At 57.4% G+C, this 22,188-nt stretch overlaps 1 protein-coding gene and 1 long non-coding RNA gene across 3 annotated transcripts in view; one reads left to right on the top strand and one right to left on the bottom strand.

Annotated features, from left to right (window-relative positions):
• Positions 1-10,974, top strand: part of LOC106824151 (uncharacterized) — a 17,856-nt gene extending 6,882 nt beyond the window's left edge. The window contains exon 2 of the long non-coding RNA XR_001396331.3: positions 10,802-10,974. This is a non-coding gene — a long non-coding RNA (uncharacterized lncRNA). The remainder of the gene's footprint in view (positions 1-10,801) is intronic.
• Positions 4,679-22,188, bottom strand: MED25 (mediator complex subunit 25). 2 transcript variants are annotated; one of them, XM_044760220.2, is made up of 18 exons: positions 21,984-22,185; positions 21,844-21,889; positions 21,274-21,398; positions 15,448-15,546; positions 14,985-15,105; positions 14,513-14,675; positions 14,256-14,386; positions 13,872-13,959; positions 13,586-13,779; positions 13,014-13,142; positions 12,485-12,570; positions 12,355-12,412; positions 12,103-12,210; positions 9,972-10,160; positions 9,542-9,613; positions 9,200-9,418; positions 8,733-8,913; positions 4,679-6,514 (listed from the first exon to the last, which is right to left on the bottom strand). In XM_044760220.2, the coding sequence occupies exons 1-18, from the start codon at positions 22,115-22,117 to the stop codon at positions 6,270-6,272; spliced, it is 2,388 nt and encodes a 795-aa protein (XP_044616155.2). In that variant the 5' UTR covers positions 22,118-22,185; the 3' UTR covers positions 4,679-6,269. The 2 variants fall into 2 exon arrangements, with proteins under 2 accessions (XP_044616155.2, XP_044616156.2); XM_044760221.2 differs by lacking the exon at positions 4,679-6,514 and adding an exon at positions 8,142-8,273 and having other exon boundaries at positions 21,984-22,188.

Genomic DNA, 22,188 nt, shown 5'->3' with positions numbered 1-22,188 from the left:
ACTCTGCATTGAGCACGGAACTGTCGGGTCCCATCTCCTTCTCGCAGGGCCGGCCTGTCGCAGCCTCACCTTACAGACCCCAGAAATCCGGATCTGCATGGTGAGCCACTCGGCCACTCCCTGCCACCTCCAGGAGGGCGGGGCCTACAGCCATCCTTTCACTGCTGCAGCCCCAACCCCTAGCGGGCATCCAATGCATATCTTCAAACAAACGACCTGCAAATCTATGACTCCAGCGTCAACTGGGCCCCCGCTGCTGCCTCCTGCTCTTCCATAAAGTTCCTTGATTACCTCCTAGAGGCTGGTTCAGCCTCCGCCACCCTACTCAAGGCTCTCAACAGTAACCTGGTGGATCCTCAGCCATGCGCACCCGAGTGGGTCAGACTGGTGGTCAGAGCTGGTGCCAGCCTGTATCACTTAATTTTAAAAGATGTTCTTGGAAAAGCAATAATAATAGTATTTCTTAAACACTATGCTAAGCACCTGCTCTCTGAACTCTGAATCCTCACACACCAGGCCACGAGGTGGACAATTTTATTATCCCACCTACAGGTTGAGAAACCAAAGACCAAGAGGCCAGAGCCGGAGGCCATGGACCGAGCAGAGGCGGAGGGGGCCCCGGCGCAGGTTCTTGCTTAATCTCAACAGAAGCCCTTGACTCCTCACTTGATGAAAAGAAAGAGGCGCATTAGAAGTGAGCACCTCCCCTTTCCACCCCTCCTGCCCAAGGCCCACCATGGCCATCAACTCCGGGTTGGGACCCTCCCATCGTTGTCACGGCAGCGCCTCTCACATCTGCCGCTCAGCCACCACCTGCCCTCCAGCACATACTGTTTCCAACACTCCCAGATTGTAAAAATGTGGGCCTCCCCTCGTCCTCAAACCCAGGGGCCTTTCTCCTTGCAGTGAGATGACCATGTCCCGCCCAGCCTCTCCTGATGCAGTGTCATCCACACCAGAGAATTGGTGGGACACTTGTTAGTATGCCAGATGTTTTTTGGAGGGGCAGTTTGGCAGCTGTGTCGCAGTTTAAAATGGGCCCCCAAAAGACCAGAAACATCCTACATGGCCAACAATAGGGGATTGATGGGGAAAATGATGGCATTCACACAAGGGAATACTATGCAGCCATGAAAAAGAACAGAGAACTTTTTGCCCTGGTATGAACTAGAGGAAAAGAGTAACCTACAGAATAAAGTAGGCTGAATAAGTTCTAGATCTGTGGTCCGACACAGAGCCCGTGGTCAGCAATACTCCACCGTGCACATGAACTTCGGAGGGCAGACCTCATGTTAAGGGATCTTACCCCCCCCACACACACACACACAAAAAAAGACCCAAAGGGACACAAGGAAACCTGGAGGTGACATGCCCCCCACCTTGATTGTTGTGATGCTTCCATAGGGGTATATTTATGTCCAAATGCATCAAACTGTATGCATTGAGTACATGCTTTTTGTCTATCAATTACACCTCCATAAAGCTGTTTTCAAAAAATAAAGTAGGCCGCCACCAGGGAGAGGAGCCAGAAAATGAATATATTTCTGTTTGCTTCCACCTGCTTGTACCTGTCTCTGAAAGGGCACGAGAAATGGGGAATTGACCTCCAGAGGGAGCTGGGAGAGACCATGCATTGGGGTGACTTTGGAACCTCAAGGTGTGAACCATAGGAAGCTTTTCTATATGCAAAAAATCAATTCCATTTTTAAAAAGTCAAGTAAAAATAAAATTGGCATACTCCTCAATTTTGAAATTTTGCTAAGAATGGATCCCACAGGAATGCCTGCATGAGTGAGCAAAAAACACATATAAATAGGCATATGCTCATCCTCTGCATTTTTTTGTGCTGAGGAAGATTAGCCATGAGCCAACATCCATGCCCATCTTCCCTATTTTGTATGTAGGACACCGCCACAGCACAGCCGCCAGCAAGTGGTGTAGGTCCAAGCCCTGGAACTGAAGCTGGGCCGCCAAAACAGAGCACGCCAAAATTAACCACTAGGCCACAGGGCTGGCCACTTGCAACATTTTTGATAGTAATGAAAGCCTGCACAGCCCATAGTCTGCCCACTATGCCCACAGTGTGACAAGTGGCTTCAAAGATGGCCCCCGTGCCCCCACCTCCTGGTATTACATTCTTATGTTACCCCCGCAGCTCCAGTGTGGGCTGGACCTAGTGACTTGCTGTAAAGAACAAAATATGGCAGAAGTGATGGGCTATCACTTCTATGACTGGGTTATGAAGACTTTGGCTTCCATCTTGGGCACTCTCTTACTTCTAGAGAAGCTGGCAGCCACACTGGGAGCTGCCCTATGAGGAGGCCTACATGGCGAGAAACAGAGGGCAACTTCCAGCCAATGGCAAGCAAGGAACTGAGGCTGTGTCCAACCACTTGCAAGGAACCGAATCCCACCAGCAAGCACGTGAGCGAGCCTGGACATGGGCCCTCCCCAGTCGAGCCTTCACATGAGACTGCGGCCCCGGCCCACAGCTTGATGGCAACCTTGAGAGACCTTAAGCCCGAGGCATCCAGCTAAGCTGTGCCCAGAGCAACCGTGAGACAATAACGCTTGTTGTTTTAAGCCACTGAGTGGTGGGGTTTGTTACACATCCACAGATGGCTTATCCAGACTGGATGGTTGGTGCAATTGGAAATGTGTCCATTTAATAAAGTACCGAAGGCAACCGTTTCAAGACAGAGCCACACGGAAAGGACAATGTGGACGGATGGCCGTTACTTAAGTGAAAAAAGAAGCAAGATAAAGAACAACATAGAGAGACTGACCCCACTTAGGAAAAACATGAAACTATAAATGCATCTGTAACTGCATGCACATAAATTCAAATGCCGGACTGACCTGCCTGCCTGCCTCTGGGGAGGAAAGTGGTTCTGCTCAGAGTGTGTTTTTGGGGTAAGAGAGGGGAGAGTGAGGTGTGGAAGGGTCCTTCACTTTTTATTCGACACACTTCAGTGCTTTTTCATTTTTATGAAACTGTAGTAACGTGTGTTAAGTCAAGACGTTTTTAAGATTAATTTTTTAAAACCCCAAGATGGTGGGAAAATATTAGTGAGTTTTAGGTACCTTGAGACATACACTCCCTGTTTGAAGGTGTCATTTTTCTTATAACTTTTCTTTATAGAGGTCGTAGGTGGGCATTTCCTCTCACCCAAGACAGGTTGGCAACTATTCATGTGTTTCGGCATTTTTTTCCTTAATTTTTTTTTTTCAATTATGTTCTGCCACTTTTGCCAGATCTGCTCCTTTGGGAGGATTCTCCTGAATTTCCCAGTCTTGCTTCCAGCTCTAGATGCACAGTCCAAAAGCAAATTGGTCAAAAATGAAATGTTTCCAACCAGTCACTCACCGATTACGCCCCTCATGCTCGCTCTGGTGACTCAGACAAGCTGGCATGTTCAGCAGCAGGTCTGCCCACATTTTACCTCCTAAGGGTGGGTTTTGGCCAGTGACGACAACAGTGGCTAATGGCAGCTCTCCTGTGTAGAGAACTGTGCCGGGCCAGCCACGTGCTCAATCCTGTGGGAAAGGCACTACCTGACAGATGGGGAAACTGCAGGAGCTGGAGTTTAAGGCCTCTAAGATTTTCACTATTTCTTCTACACCTAAGCAGCTTTCATAGTTCCTTGTGTGCAGAGAAAAACTTTCCAAAAAGATCTGCTGCTGGCATTGGCTGGTTTTAAGATGCGTGTTAAGCACTGACGCCCACCGTCTTTATGGGATTGTGAACCGTGGAGGTGAGCTCTGTGTGTCTGGATCTTTTCTCACTCTCTGGGCATCCCGCTAAGCTCGGGCCGCCTGCTGCCTCACTTTGTGAATATGCCCCTGTGATTAGGTCATGACAAGTCCCTGGGGGTCATCTGATTGGGTGCTGAGGTCAAGAGGACCTCACTAGCCAGAGATGGCCAACCAGTGACTGGAAACATTTCTTTCTGATCAATTTGTCCTGGACCCAAACTCGTTTCCCTGCTGGGTGATTCCACCCCGGTGCAGACAGCACTGGCTGCCCTGGTCCCCTTCCCCTTGCAGCGCCCTTGGACGCAGTCCATCACTCTCTCCTCAAACACTCAGCTTCTAGAACACACTTGCCTGGTCCTCCTGTCTTCCAGCTCCCTGCCCCACCCTCACGCATGCGTCTTTCTCAGGGCTCTGTCCTTGTCCTCGCGTCTCCTCCTTCTTCTAGAGGTCACAAAATGGCGGCCCGGCAGCCTCATGAGACCCACAAGCGGATTTTGTTTGGTCCTCACAGTATTTGTGGTTTTTAATTTGAATGCCATTAGGCGGGGCAAGCACTCTCCAAGTTCGCCACAGTCCCTATCATTCCCTATTGTCTTACACCCGTCCGCTTCACACATTTCCATCACCTGCCTGGTCCCTGAAGCCATCTGAGTTTTCAAAAGCCCCGGCTACACATGCCGCCGGGGAAACCTCACACACTTTCCCTTCTTCGACTACCACGAGCATCTCCTACTCCATCTTTCGTTGGCATGAGAGTCACCTAGGAAGCTTGCTCCAAATGCCGATTCCCAGCCTCCCACCCTCCCCCAGATTTGGCTCAACGGTCCTAGGACAGGATCAGAAACTCAAATGCTTACGGGAGCCAGGCGGGCCACATAAATGAGTGAACAAGCCAGGTATAAGAAAAGTCGACGGCCAGAAATATAATCAAATTGTATCTTTACTGAACTAGGGTGAATGCATGGAACAGAATACAAACATGTACGATACTGGAGTTCATATTTCAAATTCAAAATTGAAAAAATACAAATTGAAAAAATAGAGATATTTAGCTATGAAAATTTTCTCTGTCATAACTCTTTTGCCCCTTTGATTTGAAGTGGGAATGCCAACACCAGCCCTGGCGCCCCGAGCTGTCAGCGTCAGGCCTCAGATGTCACCGTGGGATGGGCAGCTTAGAATTCAACTTGGAATCCTGAACCCGGGGGCAGGATATAACTTGACTCAGTTTGGTAACGGAAAACAGCTGTTCACAAGCCTGGGGACTTGCAAATGCGGAGATTCGGGACAACTACTGGAGAGAGCCGTAGGGTCGGGATCTCCCAACAGAATCACATTTAGGAACCAGCACCCTATGGCACTGCGGTGCAGGAACTACCGTTTGGGGTCTGCATTCACACGATCGACGTTAACCAACAGAGCCAAACTGGACAGTGTTTGTTTGTTTTCATCAAGTCTGGATGCAGGGAGCTCCAGGGGCGTTTGGTCTTCAACTCCAACCCACCAACTTGGATTAAGACGGTCCGGGCCGTCTCTTGCATTTCAGGAAACCAACTGCAGCCAAAGGAGTCAGATTATTTCTTGCCAACGGCTCCCCCATTTTTGCCAGGACTGAGCAAACACGATCATACATTCAAGGAGCTGTTTGCGAACATCCTTGTGGAGAAACTGTGGTGAGAAGGGTCGTAACCTTGACCAGAACTCTTTGACCGACCTTCTCAGAGGAACCAAGGGGTGGCTTTGGCTTCGTTTGAAATGAACCCAATAGATTGATTTCCACAGTTCAGGTTTCTTTCACACCATCGTGTGATGACCAGGTCACGGAACTTCTGTAAATTACATCAGGTCAAATTCACCCTCAACTCGCTCGTGGTCCAAGTGCAGGGGTGTGTCGAGGACGGCCAAGTGTGTTCCATTTCGCTTCTTAGCATGATTCTTGGTGGCTGATGCAATGACCTGACTTGTGCGTCCTTGCCAAAGGTTGCCACCTTGGATCGAGTGTCCTGATCCATCCCCGTGTGACACAGACCATTAGTTTACCACAACTGTCTGCAGCTGTGCTTAGGAATTCTGACCAGTCGACACGAAACTTCTCGTTTCTCTTAATACACAAAAAATAAGTCATTTCTCAGTGTTGGGCCTGCCTTGGCACACCGTGTCACAGATGTCTTCGGTCACCTCCAAATTCTCAACACCACAAATAAATAAAGCTAACAGGGTGGTCAGAGTTCATGAGCAGCGATCGAAAAGGCCACAATTGATTCGACTCTTTCGAGCAACTGGGCTCGTAAACCATCTCGTTTATCTTCGACTCGCTGCGCAAGGAAAACGCCCGTTAGACGGAAATAATGGTCTAGCAGACTGCGTTTCTGTGCAGGACCCGTCATTTTGCTCCTTTTCAAACTCGCTGTCTGCAGAAGGATTTCATGCCCGGGTAGTTCTTTCCACGTTATTCTGGAACTGTGTACCGCAGCCTCGCCATTTCTGTTATTTGCTTTCTTTCCGAAGCAAACCTACTGACACTTGAGGCCCTTTTTCAGTTCGTTGAGTATCGCCTCTCGTGTCTGCTCCGTGTACTGGTCGAAGCTCTTACTATGCTTGGATTCGTAATGACGTCTCAGGTTGTATTCTTTCAACACAGACACGATTTTTTTGCATATTAAACACGTTGGCATGCTCTTCACTTCCACAAAGAAATAGGCTCGCTCCCACTTTTCTCGAAACACGTGGCCCTCTCGTTCTCTCTTGCGTTTTGCCGCTTTTGACAGAGACATGGGTACAAGAAAGATTTCACTTGCCTCTGAATGCTACCGCAGACAGGAACAAGCACAGGGCGAGCCCGTGACAACGGCAATGACCCTCTGCCTCACAGTGGGGGAGCCAAGAGGGAGTGGTGCGGACTGTGGCGAACCAGAGAGCACACGCCCCATGGAGAGGGGCAGCTCCAGCCCATTGTGGCCAGGCAGAAGGGCGGGCCCAGGGTGCCAGATCTTCTGACTTGTCAAGAGAAGCCAAGACTGCAGATTGTATGTGTGTGTGTGTGTGCACGCACGAATTATCCTGATTTTTACTACTAACTTGACAGAAAAAAATGCCACGTATGCTAACACAGGGAAGGCCAAACAAAAGTCATCTGTAGAGTGGCCCACGGGCCACCAGATTGCAACCTCTCTCCTGGGACAGGGCCCAGGATCTGATGTTAACCAGCGTCCCAAACAACGCAGATGCTGGTGGTCCAGGCGTGGACCACACTGAGAAACGCTCGTCTAGGGTCTGACAACAGACAACAACTCTGCCTCCAGGCCAGACCGCCCCTGCACGCAGACCCCCCAGCTTACCCGGTTGCCCCGGGGACATCTCTCTGAGGACATCCTTCCGGTCTCTCGCCACACCACATGCCAAACCTGCTCCCTGCTGGATTCTCATCTTGGGGACAGCCCCACTGTCAACCCTATCCAAGCCCCAGATGGCCAGTCTCTGACTGGGACCGGGGGCTTACCCTCTCACCACGTGAGAGCTCGTCCTCTCCTGCGGCCTCAACCACCAAATGTCCACTGTCCCCTAAGGACACGTCCTGTCCACACGTCATGTGGACAGCCCTCTGATCATTAACACTCACTGCTGGTTCCTTCTCCCAGTTCCCCACCATCTACAGCACCCAGGCCAGGTCCTCTGGACAGACCTCAGTGCCCCACCCACCCCTAATTCCTTCACGTGGCACGCCAGTCCCCAGCCTCACCCCTCCTGCCCCGGACTCTGCCCGACCCCTCCTCTGGCTTCCCCTCTCTCCAGGACCATCACCCCAGCCTCCTTCCTGCCTTCCTGTCTCGCCCCATCACACACCATAGCCCAGAGGGGTCTTTGTGACACCCAGCCCACCGAGGCGTCCCCTGCTCCTGCCTCCTGGCTCTTTGGCGTCCCCAGGACAAACCTTGAGCCGCCTGCTTCGGAACCTGAGTGCCCTCCCGACTCGGCGCCTGCCCACCTCTCTAACCGCTCCCTCCCTCACGCTCACGCTCCAGAAGCATTGATGGCTTGCTCCTCTGAACACCCCAAGCTTTCTCCTGCCTTCGAGCATCCGTTTGTGCTGTCTCCACAGCCTAGACTGCCACTCGCCCCCTGCTTCTCCTCCGAGGCTCTGCTGGGCCCGGCTGGCACCATCTCTACCCCCAGGAGAGCCCGCGGTCCTGTGAGCTCTGCCTGCCTGCCTCCTTGTCGGCCCCGAGCCAGGCGCACCGGACTGCCTGCCTCACTGCCGAAGCCCTGGCGCCACCAGCCCGGGGCCTCAGGGATGTCTGCTGAAGCGGGAACAAGGACAGAGATGTCTCCCCGCCTTGGTCGCCTCCTGCCCAGTCCTGGGGACGTCAGTGACGGGAGCCGGGGCATGTGTTAAAAGGAACTTTATTGGGTGTCGGGGGTTCAGATGAGGTCCATGAGGATGTCGTCCTCCATGACGCTGGGCTGCAGGCCCGGCTGGGGGACCGGGCCTCGGGGACCCCCGCTCAGCAGCATCTGACCTGGGGGGCAGTGGGGAAGGGACTGCATCTCCCAGTAGTCCCTGGGGCCCTGGAGGGCCCTGGGCCTGCTTCCTCCCTCCTCCTCTGGGAGCCCAAGTCCTGAGTTCTCCAGGAAGCCTTGGGGGGACCCATCGAAGGCGCCTTCTGACCCCATCTGGTAACAAATATGTTTCCCACGAGCCTTTGGGAGCCCATCCCCCAAAACACCTCTCTGGCTCTAAGACCATGTTTCCCAGAAACCCCAAGAGGATGCCAGAGGGGAGGCAGGGGGACAGCTCTCGCCCCCTAAGTCCTTGGTCCCCTGGGCTGTATGTGCCTCAGAACCCCCAAGAGCCACGGGGAACCCGCTATTCTCGAATCCCAGAACTTCACCTCCCAGGAGCCCTTGGTCTCGGCGCTCCAGCCCCAGGGCTGCTGGGACACTCGGTCCAGACCCCGGCCTCCCCCGGGGCCCCTTACCTGGCAGTGGAGCCCGTGGGGGAAGCTGTGCAGGCCAGGACTGGGCGGGAGGCGGGTGCAGGAGCGGGGGCCCCAGCTGGGGCTGCCCCAGGCCCTGGTGTGGTGGGGGCAGCAGTGCAGGCGCCCCTGGCGGTTGGAGGTGGTGGAGGGAGGCCTGGGGTGGGGGCACCCCGGTCTGCGGCTGGGGGAACAAAGACAGCAGCTCAGAGGCCCCCAGCAGAGAGCCCACCCCACCGTGCAGCCTCTGGCACAAAAGCTGCTCAGAGAACACCTGATCCAGGGGCTTGCCGGGGTCTTTCTTAAAGGAATCTTAGCAGAAGCCCACATAAACCTCAAAGGAGCCGGCGGGCCTGGAGCCCTCGGCGGGGCTCTACTCACACCCGCTGATCAAGCCAACCTCCCTCCTCCGAGATGGAAGAACACAACCGTCAGGGCGAGGGGCCCACGCTCCCACGCCCCCAGCTCACCGGCGGTGGGTTGAGGAGGAGGCTCCGCAGCTGGGGGTTGGCCCCGGGGTTCTGGGGCCGGAGGATGGGTCCAGGAGGGGGCGGGCCGGGGGCCGCTCCAGGAGGGCCTTGGGGGGCGCCAGGGGGGGCCTGGGCAGCACCTTGGGGCTGGGGCTGCCCGGTGGCCGCAGAAGCTCCCACAGTGCCCTGAGGCTGGGGCTGTGGTGGGCGGAGCTGGAGCTGGTGGGAAGAGACGGGGGTGAGGGACACGGCCCCCGGGGCCCCTCGGCCTCCAGGGTCGGGTCAGCACGACAGTGTCCTTGGGGCCTCCCCTGCCCCCGACCCCACTGGCCCTGAACTCACCAGGTTCTGCGAGGGCCTTGCCTGGTCCTCCAGAATGGGGCCCAGGCCCGGAGGCGCCTGCTGTGCCCCCATCTGTGTGGGGAGAAAGGGAACAGGTCAGTGACTGGGGGGGGTTCCCCACGTCGGGGAGGGTCTGAGCCCTGAAGGGGAACCTGTAGGGAACTGGAAAGGTTTTCTTTGTGGAGTGGAGAGTCTGGGAAGTAAACTTTACATTCCCAGTTCCCAAGAGAAGCTGTGTCTTGGATATTCGACGAGGACACTGAAAAGGGAGAGAAACGTTGCGAGAAAATATACAGACAGGCCTGAACGGGGCAGGGGCCACATCAGGAGACGAATAGGCCCCGGCACTGGAGCCCCATGGGACCCCTGGGGGGTTTGGCCGGGAGCTCTGGGGCCCAGGTAGGCGGGGTGGGGGGGCGGCATCACTCACCCCCCGCTGCTGCTCCAGCTTCTGCTGCTGGACTTGCTTGTGGTTGGTGATGACCTGCCGGATGCCGTTGACAAAGCCGCTCTGGTCATAGGGAATGAGGCCCATGAAGATCTTCTTCTTGGACGAGTACAGCAGCATGAGCACGCGCACCTCGCACGGGGCCGTGTGGGGGAAGTGCACGCAGCCCGCCTGGCAGGGAGAGAATCAGAACCAGTCATATCCTAGAGGAGGAGGGATCTCACCCCCTCCTGGTTCTAGAAGGTTCTAGAAGCCCGAAAGCAAGGGGTGGCACGGTTTCTGCTGTAAAAGGTTGAGGAGACTAGAGGTTTGCTTGAGGCTGCTCCAGAGACAGAAACTGAGGGGCTCAGAGGAGAGCTGAGTGCCCAAAGGGACACAGCGAGGCCGGGATTCCTGCTGACTGCCAGGAGGGAGGGGGAGGAAGCGCCCCAGACAGAGGGCTGGGTCCCAGCACTCTGACCTTGACCCACCACCCCCGCCCCGTGGGCTGCCCTCCTCAAGGGCCCCTGGGAGGGTCCATGGCTGAGAGGAGGGGCCTCCCTCCAGAGCTGGCACCGGAAGCGCATGAGCAACGGTGGTGGCAGACACCATGACTGAACCCTGTTCCATTTAGGGGAGCGACGTGTCCAGGCCCCAGTGCACTCGTGGGCGCCTGTTCCCTTGCAGCCTCCTGTGCAACCAGGGAGGCCCAGTGGCCGGGGTCTGGCCCAGGAGATGTGGGAAACGCGTGCCCGGGGGGTGGGAAAGTGCTTTCCTAAAGAACGAGAACATGTGGCTGATGCCACACCTCCCCCTCGCCTTCCCCCATCCAGTTATGCAAGATTCCTTGAGCTTCCAGAGCTGTCTTGTGCCCACGAGAAAGATGCCGAGAGAACCACAGAGATCCTGGCCTGACGTCAGGGTACTACAGAACTAACCCCGATAGCTGCCCCCCTCTGGACGTCCTGTTCTGTGTCAAAAATAAAGGCCTGCTCGTTGAATGCTCGCTTTTGGGGCGTCCTTCTCAGAACCCAGGATGCCATGATGTGAGGAAGTCCAAGCCACACGGGGAGGCCATATGGGGGCACTCTGATGGATGGGCCTGCTAAGCTTCCCGGGGACAGCCGGCACCATGTGGGGGCCACCCTGAATCTCGAGCCCAGCTGTCAGGTGGCCACGGTCTCAGGCACCCTCTGACAGCAACCGCTAGAGATCTGTTCCTATTTAGAGAGGTCTCCCTTGGGGCAGGCCCAGTTGCGCAGCGGTTAAGTGCGCACATTCCACGTCGATGGCCTGGGGTTTGCCGGTGTGGATCCCAGATGCAGACCTACACACCCCTTGGCATGCTATGCTGTGGCAGCGTCCCACGTATAAAGTAGAAGGAGATGGGCACAGATGTTAGCTCAGGGCCAGTCTTCCTCAGCAAAAAGAGGAGGATTGGCAGCAGATGTTAGCTCAGGGCTAATCTTCCTCAAAAATAAAATAAAATAAAGTCTTAAAATGAATAAATAAAAATAAAGTCTTAGAGAGGCCTCCCTCAGTGCTGTGGGTTGAACTGTGTCCTCCAAGAAGACACGGTAAGGTTCCAACTCTTGGCACCTGTGAACGTGACCTTATTTGGAAATAGGGACTTTGCAGATGTGACAAGGTAAGAGGAGGCCATTAGAGTGGGCCCTCATCCGAATGACTGGAGACCTTATAAGGAGTCAGAGACACACACAGGGCGGCGAACGCCACGTGAAGACACAGACAAAGAGGGGACAGCCACGTGCAGGTGGAGGCAGAGATGGGACTTTGGCTGCCTGATGTCAAGCACGCTTGGGGCTACCAGCTGCAGGAAGAGACGCAGGGTCCTCCCCAGAACCCACGGAGGGGGCAGGCCCTGCTGACACCCTGACTTCAGACTGTCAGTTTCCAGAACTGAGAGATAAACTTGTCGTTCTCAGCCCCAGGACACCAATACGCCCAGTAACCCGACGGACCCAACGGCTTCCTCCTGACTGCTCCTGTCACACCCTGTCCCATTTTTAACACATTTTTAGCTCACAAGGCCCACCCCACCATCACGGATGGCTCCCTCGGGCCCAGAGGACAGAGGGGCAGCACCCCAGGGCCCCACGCAGCCTGGACTCACGAAGCCGTTGCCCATGATGCGATAGAGGCCTTTGAGGGACTCTAGGTCCTTGTTGGTGAAGTGGAACTGGACCATCCTTGAGTTCCGGAACAACGGGCCCAGCGTGGTCTGGGGGAGACACAGGCCAGCCAGCGCGTTGGGTAGGGAAGCGAGGAGGGGAGAAAGGAGGCGGGAGGGGGCAGGGCAGGGATGAGGCAGGAGAGAAGGGGCAGGGCGCCTGGCAGGGGTCGCGGTCCTCCGCCTGCCACTCACCAGCAGCTGCTGAGGGATGAGCTGCATGATCAGCTTCTGGGGCCACTGCTCGGTCTTCCTGCGGGCGATGCCGGGAGAGGTGTCAGGAGGGCGCACACCCCAGCCCACCCCGCCCCCGACCGTCACCTACAGGTTCTCGCCGTGGTTCACGTAGACCTGGCAGGGCAGTGAGCGCGTCAGCTTGGTGTTGGCGTCCACGGAGGCGGGTTTGGGCTTCTGAGGGGCAAGAAGGGCGAGTCGCAGTGAGAAGGGCTCCAAGCTTCAGGCCCCCCGCCCCATCCTCTCGTGGGGGCCCCAAAGCTCAGAATGGCCCTTAGTTCAAGTCTCACGAGCCCTGGGCCCCTCCTCCAGACCATCAATCCTGCAATCCTCTAGCCTTCCAGTTCCACAAATGTGGGGGCTCCTCCTCTAGCCCTCTGTCCCCCAGAGGCCATAATCCCCTGCGCCAGTTTTATCCAGGATCCGAGGGTTCTCTCGGTTCTTCACCTGCAACACAGTTCTTACTACCTCACCAGTCCTGAACTACAAATCCCATGCTTCCTTGGGACTATCCTCAGGACCACAAGTCCCATGAGCCCCTGGAGCACTGGCCTCACCCCGCACCCTGCCAGTCCGGCCCTATGAGATCCACGTGCCCAGAGACTCCTCAAGCCACTCACCTCCTGCCACTCGAGGACTCCGCTCCAGGCCAGGACTTTGTTAGAGACTGACTGCTGCCCACCGAGGGCTGGGGCGCCCAGCTGGGCCGGGGAAGGGCCGCTCACCCCACCTGGGGCTACCGTGGCCGCCTGCCAGGGGGAGGAAGGAGGGCAAGGAGCAGGGTCAGAGCATCTCCCAGGAGGGGCTGTCCTGAGAGAGGGACAGACCAGCAAGAATGGGACGAAGCTCCCTTCCTCTGCACACCCTCCTGAGGACACCACTCAGCTGTCCCTGGGACCACCAACACTCTGACCCTGTAGGATTAGGGACGCTCAGTGCCGGGATGGCCTGGCCTCCCAGGACCTCTCGGGCTCCCAAGAACAGTCTTCACCCCGCCAAAGCCGCCAGGCCCAGGACTCCATCCGCAGACCCAGGAGTCTACACGTGTTCTCTAGCATGAGCCCCGTGAGCCCCAAGGGCTCAGACCCGCAAGCTCCACGTGCCCGTGGCCCCTCAGGAAGGCAAACCGCGCCTCCGCAGCACTGTTAGCCCCGGGCAGCCCGGAGGAGGGAGCGGGCGTGCAGACACCTACCATGGAGGGGGCCCCAGGCTGTGCAGCAGGAGCCAGGCCTGGGCCAGGGGCCACCGTGGAGACCAGGCTGGGCTGAGAAGCGGGGGGCGGCTTGGGGGCACCAGGGGGCCCTGGGGGCAGTTGGGGGGCTGGGGTCTGGCTGAAGGGGGGACCCACTCCGGGAGCGGCTTGCTGGAGAGGGTTGATGGGCGAGACTGTGGGAAAGAGCAGAGGAAGAGGTGGGGCACAGGTGTGGACGGAGGCCGGGCCGCCCCCGCCTGCCCCGCAGCCTCGCCCCAGAACTCACAGCGTGGGCCCAGCCCAGCCTTCTGGTTCTTGGCAGCCTCCACCGCGTTCTGGGCGGCCACTTGAGCTGCGCTCAGGTTCCCAGGGACCTGGGGACAGAGGTGCGAGACTGGTGAGGACCACATACCTCCGTCCTGGTGTCCCATGGAGGTCACACCGCCCACGCCTGCACAAGGCACAGCTGCCCCAGCTCCAATGTCGAGGAAGCTGTTGACTCCCACCACTCCCCGCGGATGTGATCTCCCAAGGGTCCCCCACCCCGTCCCAACGTCCCAAAGGAGACTCCCGTCACCCTCCAGGCCCCAACTTCCAACTATACCTCTCCCAAGGGACCAAGGCCCCCCCATGCCCCAGGAGCGTGTCCCCTTCCTGCGGACGTCCATACCTGATACTGCTGGGGGACAGGGGGCAGAGGCTGCTGGGGGGCTGCTGACAGTGTGGCGCCTGAGGGTGGAGCCGGAGGAAGGGGGACGGGCTGCTTCGCCTGGAGGGGGCCTGGGGCCGAGCCGCCCCCAACTGCGAGCCAAGGACAGATGACCGAGCCCAAGAGAAGGGGTGTGATGGGGAGAGAGAGGAAGGAACATCAAGTGAGGGGGAGCCGGGAGGACGCCTCCCGTCGCCCCACCGATGCCCGGGCCTCACCGGGCAGCACGAGCCCCCGCACCAGCACCATGTGCCGCGGGTCCTGGCTCACGTCTGTTGGTGGCTGCAGCGGCTCCAGCATGGCTGGGGGAGCCGCCTTTTCGAACAAGAGCCGCAGGGCGGGCAGCTTCCGGGGAGACACGATGGAGAAGTGGATGCCTTGCTGAAGGAGGGGAACGAGCCGTCAGGACAAGGCTGCAGGTGCCAACCCAGACCCCAAAACCAAATCCCCATCAGGCTTGGGGACAGGGAACCACAAGACCTGTAACAGCCACCCCAGGGGATTCTGGGTTATAGCTCTTCCAACAAAAGTAAGCAGAGCTGGCCAAACAATTTGTCACTATTCTGTGACCCAGGAATCCAGTTCTAGCCCTCCTCCCTCAGACCCAGGAGTCCAGTCCCAGCCCCTCCTCCCTCAGACCCAGGAGTTCAGGCCCCCTGCCCCTCCTCCCTCAGACCCGGGGGTCCTCACCTCCCCAATCTTCTGCACGAGACTCTCCGTCGTGTACCCAGAGTACGTGGTGCTCTCGACAGCGGGAAGCAGGTACGGGGGCGAGTTACAGATAAGGAGGCAGACGCGGTGTGTCTGGCCGCTGCCAGGGACAAGGACAGATGTGGAGCAGGCAGCCACAGGGGCCCTGAGAAGGGACGGAGACCCCGCAGCAGCAGAGGTCCAAGAACTCTGCCCGCCAGGATGCCAGGAGGAACACCCCCATTTTACAGCCAAGATCCCTGAAGCTCGGAGAGGGTCCTGATACACTCTAAGTCACCCAGCAGGCAGGGGAGGCAGGAGGCAGGCTTGGAGCTGGCTCCCCTTCCTGCTGAGGACACTGAGGCCAGGGGACACCTGCCTCCCGGCCCCGAGTGCTGGCACACACGGCCCACCCGCTCCCCAGCGTGGACGGAGCTGGACAGGCCCGCCCAGATGCACTCACATCTGCTCACGCATCTTCTTGAAGTCGTCGAACAGCTGCAGGGCCGTGCTGAGGCCTTCGGCAATGAGGCTGCAGCTCTCGCCGCCCCCGCCCATGAACCTGCAGGGCGAGGAGGTCAGCCCCCGGGGGCCCCTGTGGAGCCCAGGGCTGCCACCCCCCAGCACACACTTGAGCCTGTCCCTGTGCCGTCCCCTCCCCCACTGGACTGTGCACCTTGGGACAACAGGGACATGGTTGAGTTCCCTGCGCTATTCCCAGTGCTGGCACAGCGCCAGGCCCAGAGAACGAGAACAGGGGACATTCATCTCCTGCAAGGAAGTCCCTCTGGCAAGAGGCCCCATCGGAGGATGGAACAGAGAAAGGACCCAAGACACCACGCAAGGAATCCCATGCTATGTCGCAATCCCTGTGCGCCTCCCCTCTCTGGGCCTTCTGCTCCATCTTTAAAGCCAGCACTGGCCTCACCACCTTCCCAGCCCAGGACGGAGGCCTCTTCTGTCCTCCTGCAATGTTACAGGTGAACTGTGTCCCTTCAAAAAGACAGGTTCAAGTTCTAACCTGCAGTTCTCCAGGATGGGACCCTATTGGGAAACAGGTCTTGGCAGATGAGCCAGTTACGAGGAGGGCCTGCTGAAGGAGGGTGGGCCCTAATCCACTACGCCCCGTGTCCTTACAAAAAGGGAGAACTGGGACACAGACAGGCTCAGAGGGAAGACGAGGTGGCAAGACACAGGGCAAAGACCATGTGGAGATCGGGGTGACGCTGCCACAAGCCAAGGAACATGTGGGGGGACCAGGAGCTGGAAGAGGGGGCGAGGACCCGCATACCGGATCCAGAGGGAGCTCAGCCCTGCCCACACCGTGATCTGGGACTCCTGGGGCCAGAACTGTGAGACACCAAGCTCCTCCTGTTCTAAGCCACCCAGTTTCCAGTACGGTATTGCGGACACCCGACAGAACTATCACACACACAGACTCGGGTGCCTCCTCCCCCGATCTACAGATGGGTCCCTGGCGTCCGTGCCCTGGGGCGTGGGGAAGGCCCTGCTGGACTGCAGCTGTGGCTTCTTCAGGTCACATGGTCCTGAGGCCGACCCTTTGCCCCAGGGGACTTTGTGCAGACTGGGCCCCGCCACCCTGCCCTGTGGCCCCTGTGTTCGCGTCAGTACCCATCTCCCCCAACAAAGAGGGACAGGGTCTGAGGCCTCTCTTGCCCCCAGCCCCGCCCCCCACAGTCTGGCGAGAGGGAGACCTTGGGAAATAAACAAATGAGTGTTAAATAAACAAATGGCTGCAAGTCCATCGAGGCCAGAGTAACACCAAGCCCTCAGCTGGGCATCCAGGGCCCTCCGTACCCTCCGACTCCATCCCTCTCTGGCTGCAAATCCTCTGGAACATCTCGAGTGTCCCTGCTCTCCGTGACCTGCCACACGCCCAGGCCTCTGCCTGTGCCGTCCGCCCCATGACCACAAACGCCCTTCTTCTCGCCTGGGTGGAAACCCTGCCTATCTACCATGACTGGCAGCCCAGAGTCATCCTCCTGCAGGAAGCCTTCCCCACCTGCCACCTGATTTTAGGCCCCACCCTCGATCACATCACGTCACCGACACTGTGACTGTCAAGCTTCCCTTCACAGCTCACCTTCCCGCCCCAGGGCCGGTGCAGCCCTCAGGGAGGGAGACCAAGCGGTCTGAGCCACCTCTCAGCCACCTCTCGGCTGTGGCCGAGGACACGCAGGGCCTCAGGAAGTGCCTGCTGAATAAGTGAGCCACCAGCAGCCTGGCCGAGAGCCCTGACGCTGACCCCTTCAGTCCGTCCCCAGCTCTTTCCGGTTGTGGGCTTCCGGCCCTCTGCCTGTGCGCTCGCTGCCCCTTCCCCTCCTCTCTGAGGGCACGGAGCCCACACCCCTGCTCCCTACCACTGCCCCCTTCCTAGAACTCCTCTCCCCCTGCACAGGTATCTTCACACCCCAGAGTCGGGGCAGGCCCCATGAATGAACCAACCCTGGACCCCCCGACTGCCAGCTCCCTGTTCTGGAAGAAATCGAACCGCTATCTTCATGGCTGGGGCTTGGGGACAGGGCTGTGGGGGTGGGGCAGAGACAGGGAGCAAGTGCTTCACACTTGCAGAGCTGGCCAAACAATTTGTCACTATTCTGTGACCCAGGAATCCAGTTCTAGCCCTCCTCCCTCAGACCCAGGAGTCCAGTCCCAGCCCCTGGAGACGCACGGGGTCTCCTTTTAGGGTGATGGGAATGTTCTGGAACCAGATAGAAGTGAGAGTTGCACAACACCATGAATGCACTAAATGCCACTGAATTGTCCGCTTTAAAATCATTACTCTTGCTATGCAAATTTCACCCCAATATTGGAAAAGTAATTTACGAGGGAAAGGGATCAATTAACTACTTTGAGATCCTAAAATGTGCTTTTTTCTTATTGAACGTTGAGCGTAAGCCGTCTGTTATGAGCTCAGAGACATGTAACAAATACTTTGTCCAAGAAATGAGAAAAACTTGAAAATGGGAAGCAGGAAAAAAAAGGGCGACCTGTAAAATATGCTTTGGATATCATCAAGTTTATGAGAAACCTTAATTCCCAATAAACCCGTCGATGTTGTCAACACACAGTAACATACAAATGACATGGAAGGGCCCTGGGTGATCCTGGTGGGCTGTGACTCCTGGGGGTCCTCGGCCTCTCAGCCTCCCCACGTCACCCCCTTGAGTCTCCACCACCCACTTTCACAAGCTAATGGCTCCCTGAAGGCCCCGGAAGGGAGTAGTCAAAACGGACAACAGTTACAGCAGCCGGTGCCCCACCCAGCCTGTCGCCCTCCACAAACACCAGCTCCAAGAGGGCCGAGACCCTGCCCATCCCCTGTCCCGGCTCCTCAGGACCTTTGGACAGTTTGCTCCACACATGTTTGCTGAATGAATGAGTGAATGACGAGTGGACCGTCACATGCCGCAGGGCAGACACTCGGGGCTGTCTTCCTTCTGTCTCCCTCCTGTCGGATTCTGGGGCACTAGCTGTAGGAGAGGGAGACAAAACCGCCTCTCTGGGAAGAAAGGGAACGTAGCCTCAGAAACGAATCTTCCCGAAGCAAGGATGTTTCAAACACACCGCATGCTTTGTTCTGAAATCAGGTCGGCCCGGGAGAAGACAAGGTTTCTCCAAGTGTGAACAGAACTTGCTGACTTCGTTTGTGATCTGCCACAGGCTGCCCAGAATGTCACAGAAGCTGAATTTAAATGGTTACTTAGACCTGATAAACGACTATGAGTGCTAAATAATGGCTTCAATGTTTATCGTCTGGTGGGGAGGATTCTGAAGGGCGGGCACGGCAGACAGAGCTTTTCCATCTGGGTAAAGGCACAGTGTATTCTAGGCCGACTCAGGGGAAGGAACCCCACATGGGATGCGAGGATTCAAAAGCACTTCCCTCTTATCTTCCTAGTGCCCTGGAAAGTTTTATTTTATTTATTTATTTATTTTTGAGGAAGATTATCCCTGAGCTAACTACTGCCAGTCCTCCTCTTTTTGCTGAGGAAGACTGGCCCTGAGCTAACATCCGTACCCATCTTCCTCTACTTTATACGTGGGACGCCTACCACAGCATGGCGTGCCAAGCAGTGCCATGTCCACACCCGGGATCCGAACCGGCGAACCCCAGGCTGCTGAGCTGCAGAAAGTGCGAACTTAACCGCTGCACCACTGGGCTAGCCCCTGCCCTGGAAAGTTTTAAATAACGTGGTTTGACTGCCTTTCCTGACACCCAATCACCCACCAGATCGTCTGGTTTCTTGGTGATTATCTTCCCCACAGCTTTCACTCATTCATCTCCTCAGCCAGGGTCTCCTGGGGCCTCCCAGGTGCCAGGCCCCAGCTGGAGGCAAACGGCAGGAGAAACACGCAGGGTCCTGGCCATTCACAGTCCAGAGGTGTGGGGCTGTGACAGGGGAACACCTGGGAGTAACGGGGGCAAAGGAGGGAGCAAGTGGCTGCTTGCCAGAATCAGGGAAGGGCCATTTAAGTTGGGCCTTGAAGCTTACACAGGAGTTTACCAGGGAGAATGAGGACATGAAGAGCATTCTGAGCATTCATTCACTTACTCATTCAACAGAGTTTTCCTTAGGCCCCCTTGGTGCCAGGCCCTGTGCTGGGTGCTAGGGACTTGAGCGACGTCAGACTTGGACTCAAGCCTCAAAGAGCCCCTACGTCACAGTATTTAAGTCATATCACAATTTATCCCAGCGATTCTCAACGGGGTGGATTCTGCCCCCCCAGGGGACGTTTGACAACGTCCACAGATATTTTTGTTTGTCACACCTTGGGAGGGAAGTGGCTACCGGCAGCTGGTGGGCAGAGGCCAGGGCTGCTAGTAAAGATCCTACAACGCACAGGACAGTCCCCAAAATGGGGAATTATTTGGCCCAAAGTGTCAACAGTGCTGAGGCTGAGAAACTCTGCTCCATCCTGACGAGTAATGCTAACGACCACGAGGGGGGTCAACATTCCACCAACTGTTCAGCACCCCGTCCAGCTCACACAGCCTGGGACCAAAGGCCTTCGGAGATTCGCTGCACGAATGTCGCAAGATAACGGTATCCCATGAACTGGTGCCAGTTAATGAACTCCGACCACAGGTCAGACCCAGAGGGACACACGACACATGGTATGACATCAGCTCCTGGGATCCTCCCACAAGGGTTACCACGCACAAACCCAGAAACCGAGACATAATAGGAGCGAACACAGACGGAGCACTTAACACCCGCCAGGCACTGTTGTAAACAGTCAACAACTCACTTAGCTCCCAAAAGAACCCTATGAAGTCACGGTAACCAGGCCCCCAACGATCCCGCCTCCTGGCACAAAACCCCCCCAAACACCGAACACGACTGACTTGTGGACTAAACAGAATGCGCCAGAAGTGACAGTGTGACACTTCCGGGATCTGATCATCAAAGGCCCTGGGGCTTCGCCGGTGCTCTTTCTGTGGGATCCCTCGTCCGAGGGAAGCTGGCAGCCATGTTGGGAGGATACTCAAGCAGCCGCAGGGGAAGCCTTGGGGCTCACAGCCAGCAAGGAATGGAGGCCCCCTGCCGACAGCCAGAGGGCAAGCCACCTTGGAGACGGATCCTCCGGTCCCACTCAAACCTTTGAGAGACCCTGAGCCCAAAGCAGCCAGCTAAGCCACTCCTGAATCCCTGACTCAGAGAAACTGCATGCGGTAATAAATGTTTGTTTCCAGCCAGTAAGTTTGGGGGTAACGTGTTATGCAACAGTGGATGAGAAATACAATAAACGACGAAGACAAGCACTATTAACACCCCCCCTTGGGGCTAAGTTAGAGGAGGCGGAGCCAGCAGGGACTCCAGGTGTGGCAGTTCTGGCACCTAGAGCTGTGATTTGGCCCCAGGCTGTCCACACCTGCAAGAGCTGCCTGTAAACTATCAAAACTGGATCCAAAGCACAGAGGGATCTGTCCTGGCCCAGCCCCCCCTCCCTGCCCCCAGGCTTCGATGCGCCCATCTGAAAAATGAGGGAGAGAGTAGAGACACAGCAGACAAAAAGGCGAGAACCACACACGGGGCACAAGCTGGCTGCCAGGGTCAACAGGCCTCCTTGTCTGGGAAGTTTTCGTGCTTTCGAATCTGACGGCAAACTCGCTGAGCACACAGAACCCCCCACGGAAGTGCCTTATGGACAAAAACGCCACCCCATGTGAGGCAATGGCTCCAGCAGCTCCAACCCAAGCCACCATCCCTTCACCGTCCCTCAAGGGCTCCCCAAACCACCCCAAGCACGGGAAAAAGCTCACTTAATGCCATCGAGCCAGGTGACAAACTCATAGGCGCTGCTGGTGGGAGCGTGACACTGGACGTAGGACTCGGGAGCGCAGTCCACCGTGTTGAACACCACGAGGCTGTACTGGGTCCCCCCATACTGGGAGGGGAGGACAGAGGAACTCTGCATCTGGGACCCCAGCACTCTTTCCCTTTAGAGGAGTCGGGGGGGCCCCCACCTCCCTCCTTCCTCTGACCCAGGAGTCCAGGCCCCCCCCCCCAGCCCCTCCTCCCTCAGACCCAGTCCCAGCCCCTCCTCCCTCGGATTCAGGAATCCAGCCCCAGCCGTAGGCCCTCCTCCCCCAGACCCCGGAGTCCAGGCCCCAGGCCCTCCTCCCTCGGACCCGAAAGTCCAGGCACCAGCCCCTCCTCCCTCGGACTCGGGAGTCCAGGCCCCAGACCCTCCTCCCTCAGGCCCAGGGGTCCAGACCCCGGCCCCTCCTCCCTCGGGCCCGGGAGTCCAGCCCCCAGCCCCTCCTCCCTCGGACCCGGGGGTCCAGGCCCCCAGTCCCACCTCCCTCGGACCCGGGAGTCCCAAGACTCACGTCTCCCCCGAAGTCCGTCTCGGCAGGAGGACCACCGTTAAAATACCTGTGGGGGTCAGCAGTGAAAGTCGGGGTCAGGCCAGAAGCGGTGGGAAACCCAAGGCAGAGGGCGGGGCTGGAGTCGCGGAAACGGCACTCACTCGATGGCCGGGAGCAGGTAGTGCTTGCGGAGCCCCTCGAAGTAGGGCCCCAGGTTGGCCGTCCCCTCGATCACAAACACCACGTCGGCCACCAGGCCCCCGGCGCGGGCCGGGCCCTCCGACCCGGGGACCATGCCCCGCGCCGCCGCTGCCGCTGCCGCCGCCACCGCCACAGCCACCGCGATAGGAGCGGAAGTGCGCCTGC

This window comes from Equus asinus, chromosome 26 (assembly GCF_041296235.1).
Source record: "Equus asinus isolate D_3611 breed Donkey chromosome 26, EquAss-T2T_v2, whole genome shotgun sequence".
Lineage (NCBI taxonomy): Eukaryota > Metazoa > Chordata > Mammalia > Perissodactyla > Equidae > Equus > Equus asinus.
The sequence above is the reverse complement of the archived record's forward strand: the minus strand, read 5'-3'. Positions and strand labels throughout refer to the sequence as shown.